At 58.4% G+C, this 15,862-nt stretch overlaps 2 protein-coding genes across 5 annotated transcripts in view; one reads left to right on the forward strand and one right to left on the reverse strand.

Annotated features, from left to right (window-relative positions):
* Positions 1-15,862, forward strand: part of MTERF4 (mitochondrial transcription termination factor 4) — a 49,226-nt gene that overhangs the window by 30,823 nt on the left and 2,541 nt on the right. The window contains exon 4 of one of the 3 annotated variants that reach the window (XR_009520092.1): positions 11,854-12,078. The exons of 1 other annotated variant lie outside the window; for it this stretch is intronic. Coding sequence is in view for 1 of the 2 variants with exons in the window: in XM_060015793.1 (XP_059871776.1) it covers positions 11,854-11,997 (144 nt within the window). In the remaining variant the exon portion in view is untranslated. Of the gene's footprint in view, positions 1-11,853; positions 12,931-15,862 lie in introns of those variants that run through there. One more of the 3 variants, XM_060015793.1, reaches the window with a different exon arrangement.
* SNED1 (sushi, nidogen and EGF like domains 1) overlaps positions 1-15,862 on the reverse strand; it is an 89,301-nt gene that overhangs the window by 22,257 nt on the left and 51,182 nt on the right. For both annotated transcript variants that reach the window (XM_060015788.1, XM_060015787.1), the window contains exons 11-22: positions 15,693-15,809; positions 14,307-14,423; positions 13,981-14,097; positions 13,682-13,795; positions 13,254-13,427; positions 7,123-7,236; positions 6,420-6,533; positions 5,926-6,039; positions 4,709-4,822; positions 4,042-4,338; positions 2,385-2,568; positions 422-534 (exon numbers count right to left, since the gene is read on the reverse strand). In XM_060015788.1, the coding sequence (XP_059871771.1) occupies positions 422-534; positions 2,385-2,568; positions 4,042-4,338; positions 4,709-4,822; positions 5,926-6,039; positions 6,420-6,533; positions 7,123-7,236; positions 13,254-13,427; positions 13,682-13,795; positions 13,981-14,097; positions 14,307-14,423; positions 15,693-15,809 (1,689 nt within the window). The remainder of the gene's footprint in view (positions 1-421; positions 535-2,384; positions 2,569-4,041; positions 4,339-4,708; positions 4,823-5,925; positions 6,040-6,419; positions 6,534-7,122; positions 7,237-13,253; positions 13,428-13,681; positions 13,796-13,980; positions 14,098-14,306; positions 14,424-15,692; positions 15,810-15,862) is intronic.

The following is a 15,862-nucleotide window of genomic DNA, read 5'->3' on the forward strand; positions in this document are numbered from 1 at the left end:
AGGCCCTGCTCACCAAGCCCCTGCCCCTTTCCCCACCCCTGTCCACTGTGCCCCCTGTGCCCGGACAGCCCGCGTGTTGGGGAGAGAGGGGCAGTGAGGGCCGGGTGTCCCCGTGGCAGCGTGGCGCTCACTCGGGCAACTTGCCGCTTGTCCCTCCTGCCCTGCTTGGTGACCCTGGTCCCGCAGGAGCCCGGCAGCGTGCGAGCAGCCACGCGGAGGGCTGCCTAGGAAGGTCGTCCCCCGCGGGAGGGCCACCCAGCCCCCTGCAGCCGCCATCCCGGGCGCCTCTGGGCACGCCTGGTACACGTGGCCAGGGCCAGGTTTCTGGTGTGCGGCCACTTTGGAGAGGACTGAGGGCTCGGGGGGAGGCGAGAGCTTCCAGAAGCCCCCGTGCGAGCCGAGCCCTCGCCATCCTACTTACGGGTCCACACGTGCAGCGGCGCCGAGGCCAGGCTCTCGGTGGGGTGCTCCTGCCCCCCAGGCCCGCTGAGGGCAGTCACCCAGATGGTGTATCTCCTTCCTGGAAGCAGGGCCCTGTGGGGAGGGGAGGCCAGGGAGAGAGGAACGGGACGGCTGTGCTGCCAGACTGAGGCTCGTCCGCGCGGGTGTGACGGGGGCCAGGGGTCGTGCCAGTGCTGGTGGCCAGGCAGCCTCCACGAAGGCCAGATTTGTGGCCTGAGACCTGAGTGCTCCGGGGGTAGGAAGCTACTCCCTGGTCTGTCTGTCTAGTATTGGAGTGGCTGGGAAGGTCACAGGCCTGCCGGGGTGGCTGGTGTTAAGACAGGAGAGGCCGGAATAGGGCAATTGGAGGAAAAGGGTTAACAGGCCCCCGCCCGCCCGCGAGGCTGGCCCTGGGCTGGGTGCGCCGGGAGGGTCCCCAGCCCCCTCGTGGAGCAGACGGCCTCGCTGCCCCTAGACGTTTGTGCCCAGTGAGGCTCCTGCGGAGTGCCGCTTCCTCCTGGGAGTCTGGAACCTTCACCAGGCACAGGTGCCCGCGACCACTCCCAGGAAAAGCCCCAGGCGCTGTGTCTCTGACGGGCTCCCTGGGGAGACAGCACCTCACGGTCTCGTCACGGCTGGTGGTGCGGAGCTAAGCGTGTCGTGTGAGGGGAGGGGGCTCTGGAAGCTCACGCCTGGTCCCCGACTTGTCTCTGCGCCCCTTCCTTTTACTGATATTCTTTGTATCCTTTCTCTGTCCTGAATCCAGCTGTGAGCACGGCCTCTGCTGAGTCCTGGGGGCCCCCTAGTGAACGTGGGCGTGGTCTTGGGGACCCTGACGTAGCCACAGAATGCCCACCTTGGGCTCCACTTGTGTTTCTGTCCTGCCACTCTTGGGAAGTGGGCAGGATGTGAATCAAGGAGAGTCACAGCAATACTTAAAAGACAAAGAAAGTGGAGTGTCGTCTCCAGCACTGACAGCCGTCTGCTTAGACGGAAAGGACAGACACGCACAGAGAAAGTGGTTGTGAGAAGTCTGCAAACCAGAAACGTACCAAAATGTGGGTGGTTCAGAGGATGTGGCGGACAGAGCGCCCCGCCTGGCCTGGCCTCACCTTCCAGAGCCCCGCCCCCTGGCCGTGGCCTGTGGCTGCTCTGGGCTGGACGCTGCAGAGCTGTTCCCGCTGAGCCCGCCCAGACTGCTGCGCAGGAATTTGGTGGGCGTGTCCTGGAGTGGAGCCGACTTTACTCCCCAGCCTGGGGACCCCTTCCCGGGAGGCTGCCAGCACTCTTCCTCACCCTTGCCCTCCAGCACTGCCTGCCCTCCTGGCCAGGGGCTGGAAACCTCTCTGGTTGACGAGCAGCCCACAGGGCTCCCTGAGCCGGGGCGCCTAGGCCACAGGGGTCCCCGAGCCGGGGCGCCTAGGCCGTGGGGTCTGAGGCTTCCCTGCAGGGTTGCTAAGGGGTTTATTTCAGTCACCGGCCATTCTGAATGACTGATGTTCATTTGAATTTTATTTTTGTAGTTTTGTTTGTATGTAATTTGTAATAATTAAGCCTAAGAAGTTTATATGCCTAGTTTAAGGTTCGAACATATTACTGAACAAGATAAAAATGTCAGGCGACCCAGGGGTGCCACGGTTTCTCCCTCTCAGAGGCGTCTGTCTGCGTGACTCAGGCTGGAAGAACTCTGGGCTGGCCTCTGGGTGGCCAGTGTCTCACTGGCCTCCGTGCAGGAGGTCTGTCCTCAGATTTTTAGAGTGTCTCTGCTTTTGGGGGCGCTTTGAAACACCTGTCTGGTGGCCCCATGAGGAGGCGAGGCAGGAGTGAGACCCAGGACTGACCAAGCGCCCCTGCTCCCCCAGGGGCTGGGCAGGTGGGGAGCACAGGGTGGCGGCAAGAGCGAGGCTGGGAGCCGGGGTGGGGCAAGGCCGCCGCGCTCTCACCTGAATGTGAACTTGTCCACACCCTTGTCCACGTCGGTGGACTCGTCCTCCTGGGCCTTGGGGTGGCGGATGGACACGCGGACGCTGCTGACGGTGGCGTGGCGGATCCTGTGCAGAGCCCATCGCACCGAGATGGTGCTGGCGGTCACGTTGGTGACCTCAAGGCCCTCGACGGGGCGGGGTCCTGGGGACAATGGGGGCACAGCCGTGTGGCACCTCCTCACCCCTGGGTAGGGCGGGGCCAGGACAAGAGAGGAGGCGCGGAGAGGTGGCCTCACAGTGAGCCATCCAGCCTGGGCTAGCTGAACATGTCCCCCAGCCCAGTGCGGAGTCGGAGTGGGTGGACACGCCCCAGGCCCCTGCCTTGGGGGGGCTCCAGAGGGGCTGCTGTGGACACTGCTCTGGGCGGTCTTGGCCCCTTCAGACCGCCAGGGGCGAGGTGGGCCCTTCCTGACCCTCTGGCTGGCTGTCTCAGTGGCACCGACAGCGACTACCTGCACTGTCTGGGTGGTCCAGGGGCCTGACGGGGAGAAGCCAGGAAGGGTCCTTGGCGACCTCAGGGAGGGGGCCGAACCCCAGTCAAGGGAGCGGAGAGGGGCGCCCGAAGCTCCCGGGGTGCAGCGCCCCATTCTGCGCGCAGTGGTACCCCTCCCACGCTGTCTTCCTTCCAGAGGCCTTTCCCCGGCAGACCCCACCTCGAGCAGCGCAAAAGCACTTCTTCCTGAAGCCAGGCTGAGGGTGGCCTACTCCTCCCCCAGGCCCCTGAGGGCTCGCTCCTCGGCCACGTGCCCGGCCCGCCCTGCTGGCCCGGTGTGTCCTCGGCACCGCTCGGGGCCTCCCCCAGGACGTGCTGTCCTGAGTCCTCGTCTCGCCCTGCACTGGCCCTCAATGTCCTCGGTGTCAGCGTCTGCTCGGGCCGGCAGCTGCTGCCAGGATGCCTGCCTCCCTCCTCCCGGGGCACCTGAGAAGGTGCTCCCCCGCCCGTCCTCCGAGGGTCCGCACCCAGCCGCCTGCCTGTGTCCACCTGCCCCGGGCCTCACTCGGAGCCCATCGGCCACCCCACGGGGCTCTCGACACGCCCAGTGGTCACATCAATTCCCAGTTCTCGCTCCACCCTCCAGCCTCCAGCCGCCCCTTCCCCAGTCTCTTGACCCCCTGGGCCAGCGCCCACCATCCCACCATCATGGGTGTGTTCTGGGATTCTCCCCCCTCCCCTGTTGATCCCAGGAGCAGACAAGCCAGCTGGGGCCCCAAGCCTCTCTGGACGCCCTTACACACAACTTCCATTCAGGGCAGCTCCCCCAGAGGGCCCTCCCTGCGGCCCCTGCTGCCCCTTCTCTTGACCTGCAGCAAGGAGGCTCCGTCCTCACCCCCGGGGTACCTGGCCGCCTCCCCTCGGCCCCGCCCCAGTGTGGGCTGGCATATCAGCCCAGGACCTTCTCAGGGGCCCCGCTGCACTTCCCCAGTCTCGCTCCCTCACCCCCATCGCCGTCTCTGTCCCGCAGCTGTTCCTCTCCTCTGTGAGAAGGTTCCCTCTCTGCCCTGCCTGGCAGCGCTGGCGCCAGTGTCGGGGATCGGCTGGCTGGCCCCCAGCCGGCTCCGGGGCGTGCGGCCCGTGGGGCCCTCGGCGGGGGTGGGCAGGTCCGCAGACACTCACGCGTGCGGGTGAGAAGCACCACGGGCCTGCTGATGTCGTTCTTGTTGTTGGCATTGCGCTTGACCGAGAAGACGGAGATGTTGTAAGCCCTGCCGGCCGCCAGGGCCCGGAGCTGGTGCGAGGAGCGGCCCCGGTCCACGAAGTCCGTGCGGCGGTAGGAGCCGTCGGAAGAGGCGTAGGTGACCGCGTAGCCGTCGAGCATCTGCCGGGCGGCTGGGCCTTCGGGTGGGCGCCAGGAGATGGAGACCCCGCTCTCCTCCACTCGCTCCACCTTGAGGGCCGTTGGTGGGAAGAGCTCTTCAGGGTTTCAGTCAAGAACAAGGGAAGGGGGGTGGTCAGCTGTCGGCCGTGGAAGCCCCGGCCCCCAGGCAGGTGTCTGGCCCATTAGCTCTCGGGCCTGGCTACCCCGGGGCGCAGGTGGGCCACTGCTGGTGGGAGCCCGCCTTGGGCTCCTGGAGGGTCTCCCGTGTGAGCGCACGCGTGACTGCGCTGATGCCGCCCGTCGGCCTGTTTGCTCCTCCCGGCTTCCCGGGCAGAGTCTGGGAGAGCAGCCGCCTGGACACTCGGCCCTGGGGGCCGTTTGGCCCTTTGGCCCGTCCCACGGGGTGTCTGCAGCCCTGGGGAGGAGGGGAGTCTGCCCCCGACGTCGGCACCCTGGCCGCCTCACCTTTGGCACAGTCCTTGCCCGTGTAGCCCGCTTTACAGGTGCAGCTGTGGGACCCGTTGCTGGCCAGGCAGTAGCCGCGGCCCCCACAGGGGCTGGAGAAGCAGGGGTCGCTCACTGCGAGGGGGGAGGCAGCCGTGAGTGCGCGCACATCGCCAGGCCCCCCTCCAGCTGGGCCTTGGTCCTGACCCCGGGCCGTTCCTGCGCTGATGCAGTTGCGGGGTGGAGGTGGGTGGTATCACGGCCGCGCTCTGGGGAGGTGGATACGGGGGGGTGCGGGCACTCTCGTAGGGGGAGGGCAGGGCTTGCTGGGGCCCCGTGGAGAGGCCAGGCAGGGAAGGCCTCTGACTGTGAACCAGGCCCTGCTGCCCCGGCCCGAGCCAAGGTGACTTGGGGCGACCACCCCCGGGGGGCAGCAGGCAGCTGAGAGCACTGGGGTTGGGGTGCGGGTGTGGCCCCAAGCTCACAGGCCAGAGCCTGCAGTGCCCTCCGCCGCCCCAGGCCTGTGCAGTGGGGCTCTCGCACGTGGTGACTTGGGGCGACCACTCCCGGGGGCAGCAGGCAGCTGAGAGCACTGGGGTTGGGGTGCGGGTGCGGCCCCAAGCTCACAGGCCAGAGCCTGCAGTGCCCTCCGCCGCCCCAGGCCTGTGCAGTGGGGCTCTCAGGCCACAGGCGGTCCGCACTGTGGTGCTGGAGCCCAGAAGCCCAACCACACTATAGTAGGTCTGAGTGGAGCCAGCCACGCCCAGCTTAGGGGCTGGGGACACTCGAACAGCCCAGGTCAGGCCACGCCCCACCCTGGGGATAGGCCTGTTTTGGGAGGGGATACACAGCAGCAAGTTGAGAGAAGTACTGCCAGACAGTCCCAGAGACGGGAAAGTGCTCCAAAGGAGAAAAATGGTGCTGGGGAGACGGGTGATAAGGTGGGGGCCCCTGCAGGTCTGTGGTCAGGGAAGCCCTCGTCCAGGAGGGACATTCCAGCCGGGACCTGGTCCCCAAGGAGCCCCTGCTCAGGATGATCAGGGAGGGTATCCCGATGTGAGGAACCGTGAGTTCCTGGCCCCCGGGGCGGCCCTGAGCTTGGCCGGTGCAGCAACAGCAGGGCCTGTGGCTGGACATGGAGCTGGGGGGGACGTGAGATCGCCGGGGAGGGTAAGTACAGGAGGCGGGGGCAGGCAGAGGAAAGGACCCCGGAGGAGGGAAGGGCGGCTGGGCCCCACCTGTCTCGCAGTGGTAGCCGAAGAAGCCCTCTGGGCAGACACACAGGTAGGCCCCACCACCGTTCTCGCACCGGCCTCCGTGCTGGCAGGGCCTGGAGTCGCAGGCGTCCACCTCTGGAGAACACCCAGAGAGTCGGCCAGGGCGGCAGGGGGGTGTCTGGGGGAGGGAGGAGAGGACAGCGGGAAGAAGGGAAGGGGAGGCAGGAGGGAGGCCGGGCGGGGGCGCAGGGCGGCGGGGCGAGCCCCTCGGGCGGAAGGGGCTGGCGACAGGCCCCTCCCCTTGGCGGGCACCCGGCCCTCCCCTCCTCCTCCCCCCTGGGGCCCCTCCCCCAGGGGTCCTGTCCAGCAGGGCCACGGGGACTGCCCCCATCCCCCTGCTCTCTGAGCGGCCCAGGGTCTACGTTCGTTGACAAGAGGTTTTCCCGGGGTGTCAGGGGCCTAGCGAGTGTGGTTGAGGACCTGGCGCATGGGGATCCCCCAAGCGCAGCCCCTACCTGTCTCGCAGTGGACTCCAACGAAGCCTGGGGGGCACTGGCAGACAAAGGCCCCCGGGAGGTCCCTGCAGGAGCCTCCGTTTCTGCAGGGCTGCGTCAGGCACTCGTCTGTCTCTGCAGAGACGGGACATGTGACGGCATGACCCCGCGCCCCCGGGGTCTCCTGTGCACCGCGGCTTCAGCCTCGCCGCTGCCCTCCACTCTGCCCACAGAGCCTGCCCCCAGGCCGCTCCGGCCTTCACCGCCCAGGCTTCGCAGGGGCCCCGACTGGACATCCTGGGCCTGCCCCGCCATGCTGGGGCGGTGTCTCTGTCTCGGGGCTCAGAGGACCCCACAGGCGTGCGGGGAGCAGGGCTTGCTCAGCGGTGCACCCGGCAGGCCTCCCCTCCCTCCTCTGGCGCAGAGCACTGGGGTGTGACCTGCCCCCCTGCCCCCAGGCCAGAGGCTGCAGGAGGCTAGCTTTTCTCAGCTGAGCTCTCAGTCCCCCTGGGGAGGCAGAAGCAGAGATATTTATAAACTGCTGTCCTTCTGGACATCAGAGCTGGCAGGGACCTGAGAGAGCAGGCAGTGCCCAACCAGAGACCAGCCCAGGGAGAGGGGCAGCTGGAGCAACGTGACCACGGCCAGGGGACGCCAGTGCCCCAGGCCCACGGCCGGGGTGCCGGAGCTGCCGGCCCGCAGCGAGGGCCGGGACCTGTCTTACCCAGCTCGCAGCGGGCTCCTTCATGCCCTGGGCTGCAGACACACAGGTACCCAGCGACGCGGTCCTGACAGGAGCCCCCATGCAGGCACGGCTGGGATCGGCACTCGTCAATTTCTGGGAGAGGAGAGCCCGGGTGCCAGGTGCCAGGAGAGGCCCCAAAAACAAAGCAGTGTTGCTGTTGTTAGAGGGGGTGACTCGAAGCCAGGTTAAGACAGCCACAGGTCAGCTCTGGTGTGAGGGTCTGGACAGAGGTCTACGGCCTCCCCCAGGTGCTTGGAGAGGCCAGAATCTGGGCAGGGCTGCCTCGGAGCAGGGGACACTGTGGACCTGGGCACTCGGGCCGGGCCGGCGTCTGGGAAGTGCCTGGGGCTGCCCTCAGTGGCCCTCGGGGGACAGGCCCAATCTTGCCAATTCATTAGATAACAATCACGTACGGAACCAATACACTTGGGGGTGAGTCCTTCATTTTAAAATACCGCAGGCTTTTTAAAAACCGCGAGTTGTGCTCCTGAATTAAAAGTGTTCAATTTAGAAGAGTTTAGTTTTAATGCTTAACGTGTAAATAAGTAAATAAATGGTAAGGACACAATGACACCTGGGGGCCGGCACCCAACCTGGGAGCTAGAACGCTGGCCGGCTCATCTGGTCACGTGCAATTCCCAACTCCTTGTGACCCGAATTTCTGTGCTTATCTCTTCTGTGCCTCCTTAAATTAGTTTTAAAATTTTTATGAATACCTTAGACAATATATGGTTTTGATTTTGCTCTTTATGAACTTTATTAATAGGACATTGTGGTATATGCACTCTTTTCTCACTCAGCATTAACGTCTCCACATCGTTGTGGGTTGCCATTTTTACTGCTGTATAATATTCCTCAGTGTGATTATACCGTACTTTATCCTTTCTTGTTTAGTAGGAATTTGGGTTGGATTTAGACTTCTTGCTATTGCAAAAAATAAATAAATAAATAAAAAATAAAAACAAAAAAGCTGTGTCTTTCACATCTCCTGGTGTAGATGTGAGTTTTCCCTAGACTTATACCTAGAAGTAGAACTGCTAGGACATAGTTCATATGATGGTCAACTTGCCAGGCAGATTACTAAGCTGTCTTCAGAGTGCTTCTCCCGATCTACACCCCCTCCAGCAGTTCATAAGAAGTCCTGTTGCTCTACATCCTCACCAGTATTTGGGCTTTTTAGACTTCTGAGGTTTTGCCAACTGAAAGTATCTCAGTGTACTTTTTTTTTGCGGTACGCGGGCCTCTCACTGTTGTGGCCTCTCCCGTTGCGGAGCACAGGCTCCGGACGCGCAGGCTCAGCGGCCATGGCTCACGGGCCCAGCCGCTCCGCGGCATGTGGGATCCTCCCGGACCGGGGCACGAACCCGTGTCCCCTGCATCGGCAGGCGGACTCTCAACCACTGCGCCACCAGGGAAGCCCCTCTCAGTGTACTTTTGATTTGCATTTTGCTGATCACTAATGAAGAGAATGTTTCTTTTCATTGGCTTTATGTACCTCCTCTTCCACGAAATGTCTACGTATGTGTTTTACCTATTTTCCTACTGGGTTGATTTTATATATATATGTTATATATATAATATATATTATATATAAATAAATATATATATAATATATATAGTTTTCTCCCAGTTTGTAGCTTATATTTGATTTTCTTAAGGCCAATGAATTTAAATTCCTCAATTTTAGCTAGTCTAGTTGTCCATTTTTTCCTTTTATAGTTAGTGCTTTCTGTGGCTTAAGGAATCTTTCCCTACCCCAAGGCCAAAAAGATATTACCTACATTTTCTATACAAAATCATATACTTAAAAAAAACCCATTTAAGTCCTTAATCCATCTGGAATTAATTGTTGTGTATGGTGAGAAGTAGGGAAACAGCGTAATATTTTCCCGAGTACGTAACCATTTTATTCCAGTTGTCATGAAGATTTTCTCATATGCTTTCTTTCAGAAGTTTATAGTTTTATCTTTTACATTTATGTCTATAATTCATTTCACACATATAAAAATTATCATTTTTGATGCTACTGTACATAATATTGTTTCACTTCATTTTCCAAGTCTTCACAGCTAGAATATGAAAATATAATTGGTTCTGTGTATTGACCCTGTATCCTGTGATCTAGCTGAATTCACTTATTAGTTCTATAGCTTCTTTTGTAGGATCTCTTAGAATTTTCTATGTGGACGATTGTGTCATCTTTACTCCTTCCTGCCCAGTAGAGATGGCTTTTCCCCCCTTTTCTTGTCTATGGCACTGTCTAGGACCTCCAGGACAACGTTGGAAGGAACTGGTGAAAGGGACACCTTTGCCGTATTACTGACTACAGCAGGAAGTTTTCACCGTTAAGTATTTTGTTCGCTGTTGACTTTTTCATGGATGCCCTTTATCAGGTTGAAGAACTTTTTTTCCACTCAGTTTATTAAGAGTTTTTAAAATAATAGTTGAATTTTGTCAAATGATTTTTCTGCATCTATTGAGATGATCATATGGTTTCCTCCTTTATCTCCTAATGTGGTGAATTACATTTATTGATTTTCAAATGTTAAACCAACCTGTGCTCTGAGGTGGTTCCCTCTTGGTCAGGCTGTATTATCCTTTGGATGAAGTACTGGGTTTGATTTTCGTCATATTTTATTAGGACTTTTGTGCTTTGCTCATGAGGAATATTAGTCTGTAATTTCATGTGTGTAATGTCTCTGGTTTTGGTGTAAAGGCAATACTGGTCTCATAAAATGAGTTGAGAAGTGTTCCTTCCTCCTACATTTTCTGAAAGAGCTCCGTATATAGTATTATTCCTTTCTTAAATGTTCGATAGAACTCGGTGAGGCAGTCTGGTCTTGCCATTTTCTTTGCAGGAGAGTTTTAAATTACAACTTAAATGTATTTCATAGCTATGGGGCTATTCACATTTTCTATTTATTCTTGTGTCAGTTGTGGTTATTTGTGTCTTTCAAGGTAGTATTCATCATTTTCTCTAAGTTGTGAGATATATTGGCTTAAAGTTGCTCACAGTATCTCCCTGTCCTTTAAATGCTGGTACGATCTTTACTGATGTCTCCTCTTTCATTCTGATATTGCTAATTTTTCTTTTCTTTGTTTTCCTTGATGAGTCTAGCTAGAGATTTAATTACTTTTATTGACCTTTACAAGGAATCAGCTTTTGGTTTCATTGGTTTTCTCTGCACGTCTTTTTTATAATTATATTTTATAATTGTTTGTTATTGATAAATAAAAATGCAATGAATTTTGTTATAATACCTATATCTACTAAACATGTTCCATTTCCTATCACTTTTAGAAGTTTTCCTGTAAAGACAACAATATCAGCTGCAAATACTGACATTTTTACTTCCTCCTTCAGCATTTTCATGACTTTAATTTCTTTTTCTTACTTTATTGCATGGCCTAGTACTGCCAGTGTAATACTGATGAGACTTGGAGATAACGGGCATCCTTGTCTTGTTCTGAATTTTCAGGGGAATGTTTGTCTACTTAGGATACTGTGTATTCTGGGTTTGAGGAGAGGTGTAGTAAACCTGCCTCGGAAGCTGACTTCCTTCCTCCTGTTGGCAGCTCAGCCTGTCTGCGTCAGTTCAACAGAAGAACATCTTTTGAATTCCAGATCCTCCCCTGTATAACAAGGGTCAGGAACACATCGTTCCACAGCTCTCTTGATGTAGTCTGTACCCCTTCTTCTATAAATATGTGGAGTGTAACTGTTGTGCTTCAGGTGGTGTGTCCAGCCTGTGCCTGGCCTAAGCACACCTCTCTGTGGGGTAATGAACACGTGGGGGCTATGGGGGCTCTGCTATTTCTCTCTTCTAAGTTTTCCTTCCAATAAGATTCTATATTATTTTACACCACATGGTACTAGAAGGGTGTGTGTATCATGTTATTTTTATCTGGATGAGGAAGTACTTTTTTATTCCTTATTTGGTAAGAATTTGTTTCATGAATAGGTGTGAATTCTATCAAATGATTATTATGCATTCTTTGAGATTCTTACATGATTTTTCTCCTTCAGTTGGTTTACTGTAGATTTTTCTAATATCAAACTATTTTCGCAATAACCCAACTTGATAATGGTGTATATAGTCTTTATAGACTGTCAAATTCCTGCGTCTGTTTAATGGACCCCTAATTTTACTTTCTCCAACTGTCCATATCTAGTGTTGGTTTACGGTTATCCTGGCCTCACACAGTGGGTTGGGGCATACTCCTTTCTACTCCCCGGAAGAGCCTGTATCACGCTGCAACAATCTGTTTCTCGGCAGTTTGGTGGAATTCACCCGTAGCATTGTTTGGGCCTGGTGTTTCCTTGTGAGAAAACTTCTTTGCATCCTCAGCTCTCTGATAGGTTAAAAGGTATGATCTTATGGGTTCTCCGGTGTTTCCTTTATGTTACAGTGAGACTGATGGTATTTTCTAACTGTCTATATCCTAACTGAATGGATCACCTCAGTATGTTACAAATACCGTTTTATTATCTCACTGCTGATGTCCGCTGCTGAGAAGCCCGGTGCCGATACCGTTTTATTATCTCACTGCTGATGTCCGCTGCTGAGAAGCCCGGTGCCGATCTGATTCTCGTTCCTTTTTTCTCTCTGGATGTTTTAAAGATTCTTTTTTTCTGTTTTTCTCTGATTTTCTTAACTTTTATTATAATGTGTCTAATGTCTCCCTTTTCTCCTGTTTGATGTCCTGCAGGCCCTTTCAGCCTCTGGTCATTCACCAGTAATTCTGGGGATTACTCCACAGCTGCTCCCACGTTTCCTCCTCACTCTGGGATTCCTGTCACCTCAGCGTCAGCACTCCTACCCTCCTCAGCGCCTGCGTTGTCTTTTGATTTGAGTGTTGCCCTGCTTCTCTCTCGTACAGCCCCGCACGCCGATCTGTCCACGCATTAACTTAAGTCTTCGTCCGTATCCATTTGTAAGTTGTGTCTGTTACTTCAACTATTATAGTTTTTCAATCTTGTTATTTCTGCTTTCTTTTAAAAGATTATATATTGATCCATTTTTTTATGGCCAGTGCCATGTTTCCTTTTGTATGTTTGTCATGCTTATCTTATATTCTTATTTATCTTCTATACTTCTACCCCCAATAGTATATGTTGTCTGGACTTTACTGTTGTTTCGGAGGTGGCCGTACTTGTTGGGTGTCTTGATATCTTGGCTTATGGGTGCGCGTTCCCTGGTGGTACCCACTCCTCATCTGATGGCATGTTGAGGAGAAGTGGCACTGGGCCAGGGGTGGCCTCCTAGACAGTAACCACCAGCCCTGGGGGGCTTGGAAGGACAGGAGTGAAGGAAGATGCTTGAAGCCAGGTGGTCTCCACCTGTTTTCTGGAACTCTTCGCCTGATAGGGCCGCCCAGGTCCGACTGGGCCTCGCAGGGCATTTGGGAGATAGAAATGTGTTATGTGCCCCTCCCATCTCTGGGTGCTGTCACTGTCCCTAAGCTACTTTGTTTAAAAACCTTTCTTTCATGAAAAATGTGTTACCATCACACAGATTTTCTGATGAACAGAGTCTGGGATGCTTTGAATTAATGCCACATGCCTGCGGTGCTGTCTGCGGCGCCCCTGTCTCCAGGGGCGTGGGTCGGGGGGCCTCGCCTGCAGGCCGTGCACCCTGGCGCACTGTAGGGCCCTGGAGGCAACACTGTCTAGAGCAACAGCCCTCAAAGTGCTATGGGGGCTCGTGGGGACCTTGTTCAAGCGCAGGGTCTGATTCCACAGGTCTGGGTGGGGCTGGGAGCGGGCGGTGAGGCCTGAACCCTGATCTGCTTCTTCGGGGCTCTGCCTTTGGGCTACCTCTTGGCCTCGGCGGCTTCCTCTGCAGGGTGGGCGTGTGGGTGCTGGACCCCATGCTCTGGGATGCTCTGAGGACAGGGAAGCCCTTAGACAGGGTACAGAGTGGAGCTGGCACTGGTCATCACCACCATCACCACACGGTTTTGGCCTCACTTTGCACAGAGGATACCAAAGGGAGGAGGCGCAGGCCAGGGTCAGAACTGCAGCCCCTGTGCTCTTCCACTCGGCCCGGGGCGGGGGAGGGCTTGGCCCTGTGCACCCACCCACCCACCCCAGAGGGCCCCCAGGTCACCGTGGCACTGGGGAGGCTCGCTCCAGACGCCCTGCGGCTGGCAGACGCGGATGTGGTTGGAGGTGCTCGGGCTATAGCCTCGGTCACACGAGTAGAGGGCCACCGAGCCCAGCCGGGTGCCATTGAAGCGCAGGGTGGCGTGTGTCACCTCCTCGGGCGGGCCGCAGTCCACCTCTGCAAGGACACAGCAGCCCTGTCCTGCCCCGTGGGGCGCCTGCCGGCCCCCCGTGCTGCTCTGCCCTTGGCTCCGCCGGGCTGCACGGCCTGGGGCCCTCGCTCCCCACACAGCCCATCCCGGGGCGAAGGCGCCGTGCCTTCCAGAATGGGCTTCTCAGAGGTCTCCTTTCCTTCTTTCCCATCCCTCCCCTCGGCCCCCTGCTGGGCCCTGCTCTGCCCTTCAGGGAGAGGAGGACCCCCAGCCCTCTCACCTGCCTGGCACCGGCGTCCGGTGTACCCTGCTTGACAGTGGCAGGAGAAGTCTGTCCCCAGGGCCTCGCAGGTGCCCCCATTCATGCACGGGCTCCGGAAGCAGGGAGAGGGGGCTGCAAGGGTGCAGGGAGTCCCTGTCACCCACCACCGAGTCCTCCCCAAAGGCCTCGGGGCTGCAGGAGAGCGTCCCGTCTCTCGCCCCAGCTCCGCCTCCCACGCCTCCGTGGTCGGGCCATCCCTGCCCACCGGGCCCGTCTTCTTGTCTGCGCCCTGGCCCGCTGGCCTCCGCCCCCCTTACCGATCTCGCAGTGCCGTCCCGAGAAGCCTGGGGGACAGTCACACTTGTATTTGCCGATGTAGTGGAAGCAGGTGCCGCCGTTGTGACAGGGGCCAGAGGCGCATGAGTCTGGCTTCCCTGGAAGCAGGAGGCACCCATCGGGCGGGGTCGGGGGTCATGCGTCCACCACCCCTGCCCCTTCCCTGATCCCTCGACATCCCAGAGCTGGGGCCTTGGCGGGGACGCTCCTGACAAGCAGACGCACGGTGGCAGGGTCGGGGGTCCTGGGTCGGGGCCTGGCTCCTCCCCACTCTCTACAGGCTGATCCCCACTGGCTGGGGCCGCACCGATCTCGCAGTGCCTTCCGGTGAAGCGGTAGGGGCAGTCGCAGCGGTACTCGCCGCCCGCTTCCTTGCACGTGCCGCCGTTCCTGCAGGGCCCCGAGCTGCACAGGCGCGGCCGGGCTGGAGGAGGGACAGACAGAGACAGAGAGGCGGGTAAAGCAGGGCCAGCTTCCCGGCCCCGCAGTGCCCACGACGCCCCGCGCGAGCCTTCTCCGTCCTCAGGCACCGCTGGGCCCCATGCGCCCAGGCCTGCCTCTCGGCGGAGCCCGAGGCCCAGCTGCAGGGGGGCCGAGCCAGCCACGTGCAGCCCCTCGGCCTCGGGGGCCCTCTGCCCGCCCGCCCGCCCTCTCTTCCCTGCCTCAGGCTCCGCTGGAGGGCCAGGAGAGCTGGCCCCGCCTTCCTGCCCGGTGGGGAGCTGGCATCCAGGACCGGGCTGGGAGCCCTGCTGTGGCTCTGATTTTCCGGTTTTCTGTACCTTTCCTGTGGGCACCTCCTTGGACGTGCGGGGCCCCGGCCGCCCGCCCGGGCTGGAGAAGCCGCACCTTCACAGCCCAGCCAGGAGTTTAGGCGCTTGGCCTCCTCGACGCCTGGGGGGGACGTGAGGCAGGAGGGGGCCTGCCCCCAGGCTCAGGGGGCCGCTTCTCGCCCCGCATCCTGTGGGGTCTCCCAGGCTGCCAGCCCAAGTTCCGGCCACCCCACCCCGTGTCCCTCCGTGTCCGCTCTCCGGGATGCCTTTGCCGAGGGTGACGGACCTCAGTGGTCCTTGCAGAGGACGAGGCCTACTCTCCGGAAAGCCCTCCTCCGGCTACAGGGGTGGGGTGGCCGCAGGGGCTCCGTGGTCGGAGTGCCGGGGAGCTGCCCTCAGGGCCACCGTGGGAGCGGCAGAGGCGTGCAGGTAAAGGTCCAGGCTTCAGCTCTCGGGACGAGTGAGGGCAGTGGGAAGGCTGCAGGGCTGGATGTGGGCTGGGTGCCGAGCCCAGGAGAATGGGCTGGGCAACACGGGGTCGGGGGCCGGCACCCTGGGCTCTGACCAAGGGGGCGCCTGGGTCACTGAAAAGAGTTCTGAGCGTTGCTTCAAACTGCGTGGAAGAGACGGCCCTGGGTGGGTGCTGTCGAGCACAGTGACGCCTGCTGTGTGTTTACAGAAGAGTGCTCACGTTCTTAACTGGCTAAATGTTGTAAAACGTTGACATTCTCCAACTGCACTCAATTTAACAAAGTCCTAATGAATTTTTAAAAAATCAGTGATTCTAAAATCCACTTGGAAGAACACTGAGCAGGAAAGGAAGCCCGTCGTGAGGAAAGCACTGTGATGAGCGAGAGGCGCAGGGGCAGCCGGGGTGGTGGCCCCGCCAGCCCCCCGCCCCCTCGAGTGCCGCCGCGCCCCACCTTTCTCGCAGTGCCGGCCGTGGAAGCCCCGTGGGCACTCGCACGTGTAGGAGTCATCGTGGGCATCACAGGAGCCTCCGTTGAAGCAGGGGTCCGAGTCGCAGGGGGACGGCAGCGCTGCGGGGACAGAGGGCGATCACCCTGAGGTCCTGGCTGGAACCAAGGTCAAG

This window comes from Delphinus delphis, chromosome 7 (assembly GCF_949987515.2).
Source record: "Delphinus delphis chromosome 7, mDelDel1.2, whole genome shotgun sequence".
In the NCBI taxonomy this organism is placed as follows: Eukaryota; Metazoa; Chordata; class Mammalia; order Artiodactyla; family Delphinidae; genus Delphinus; species Delphinus delphis.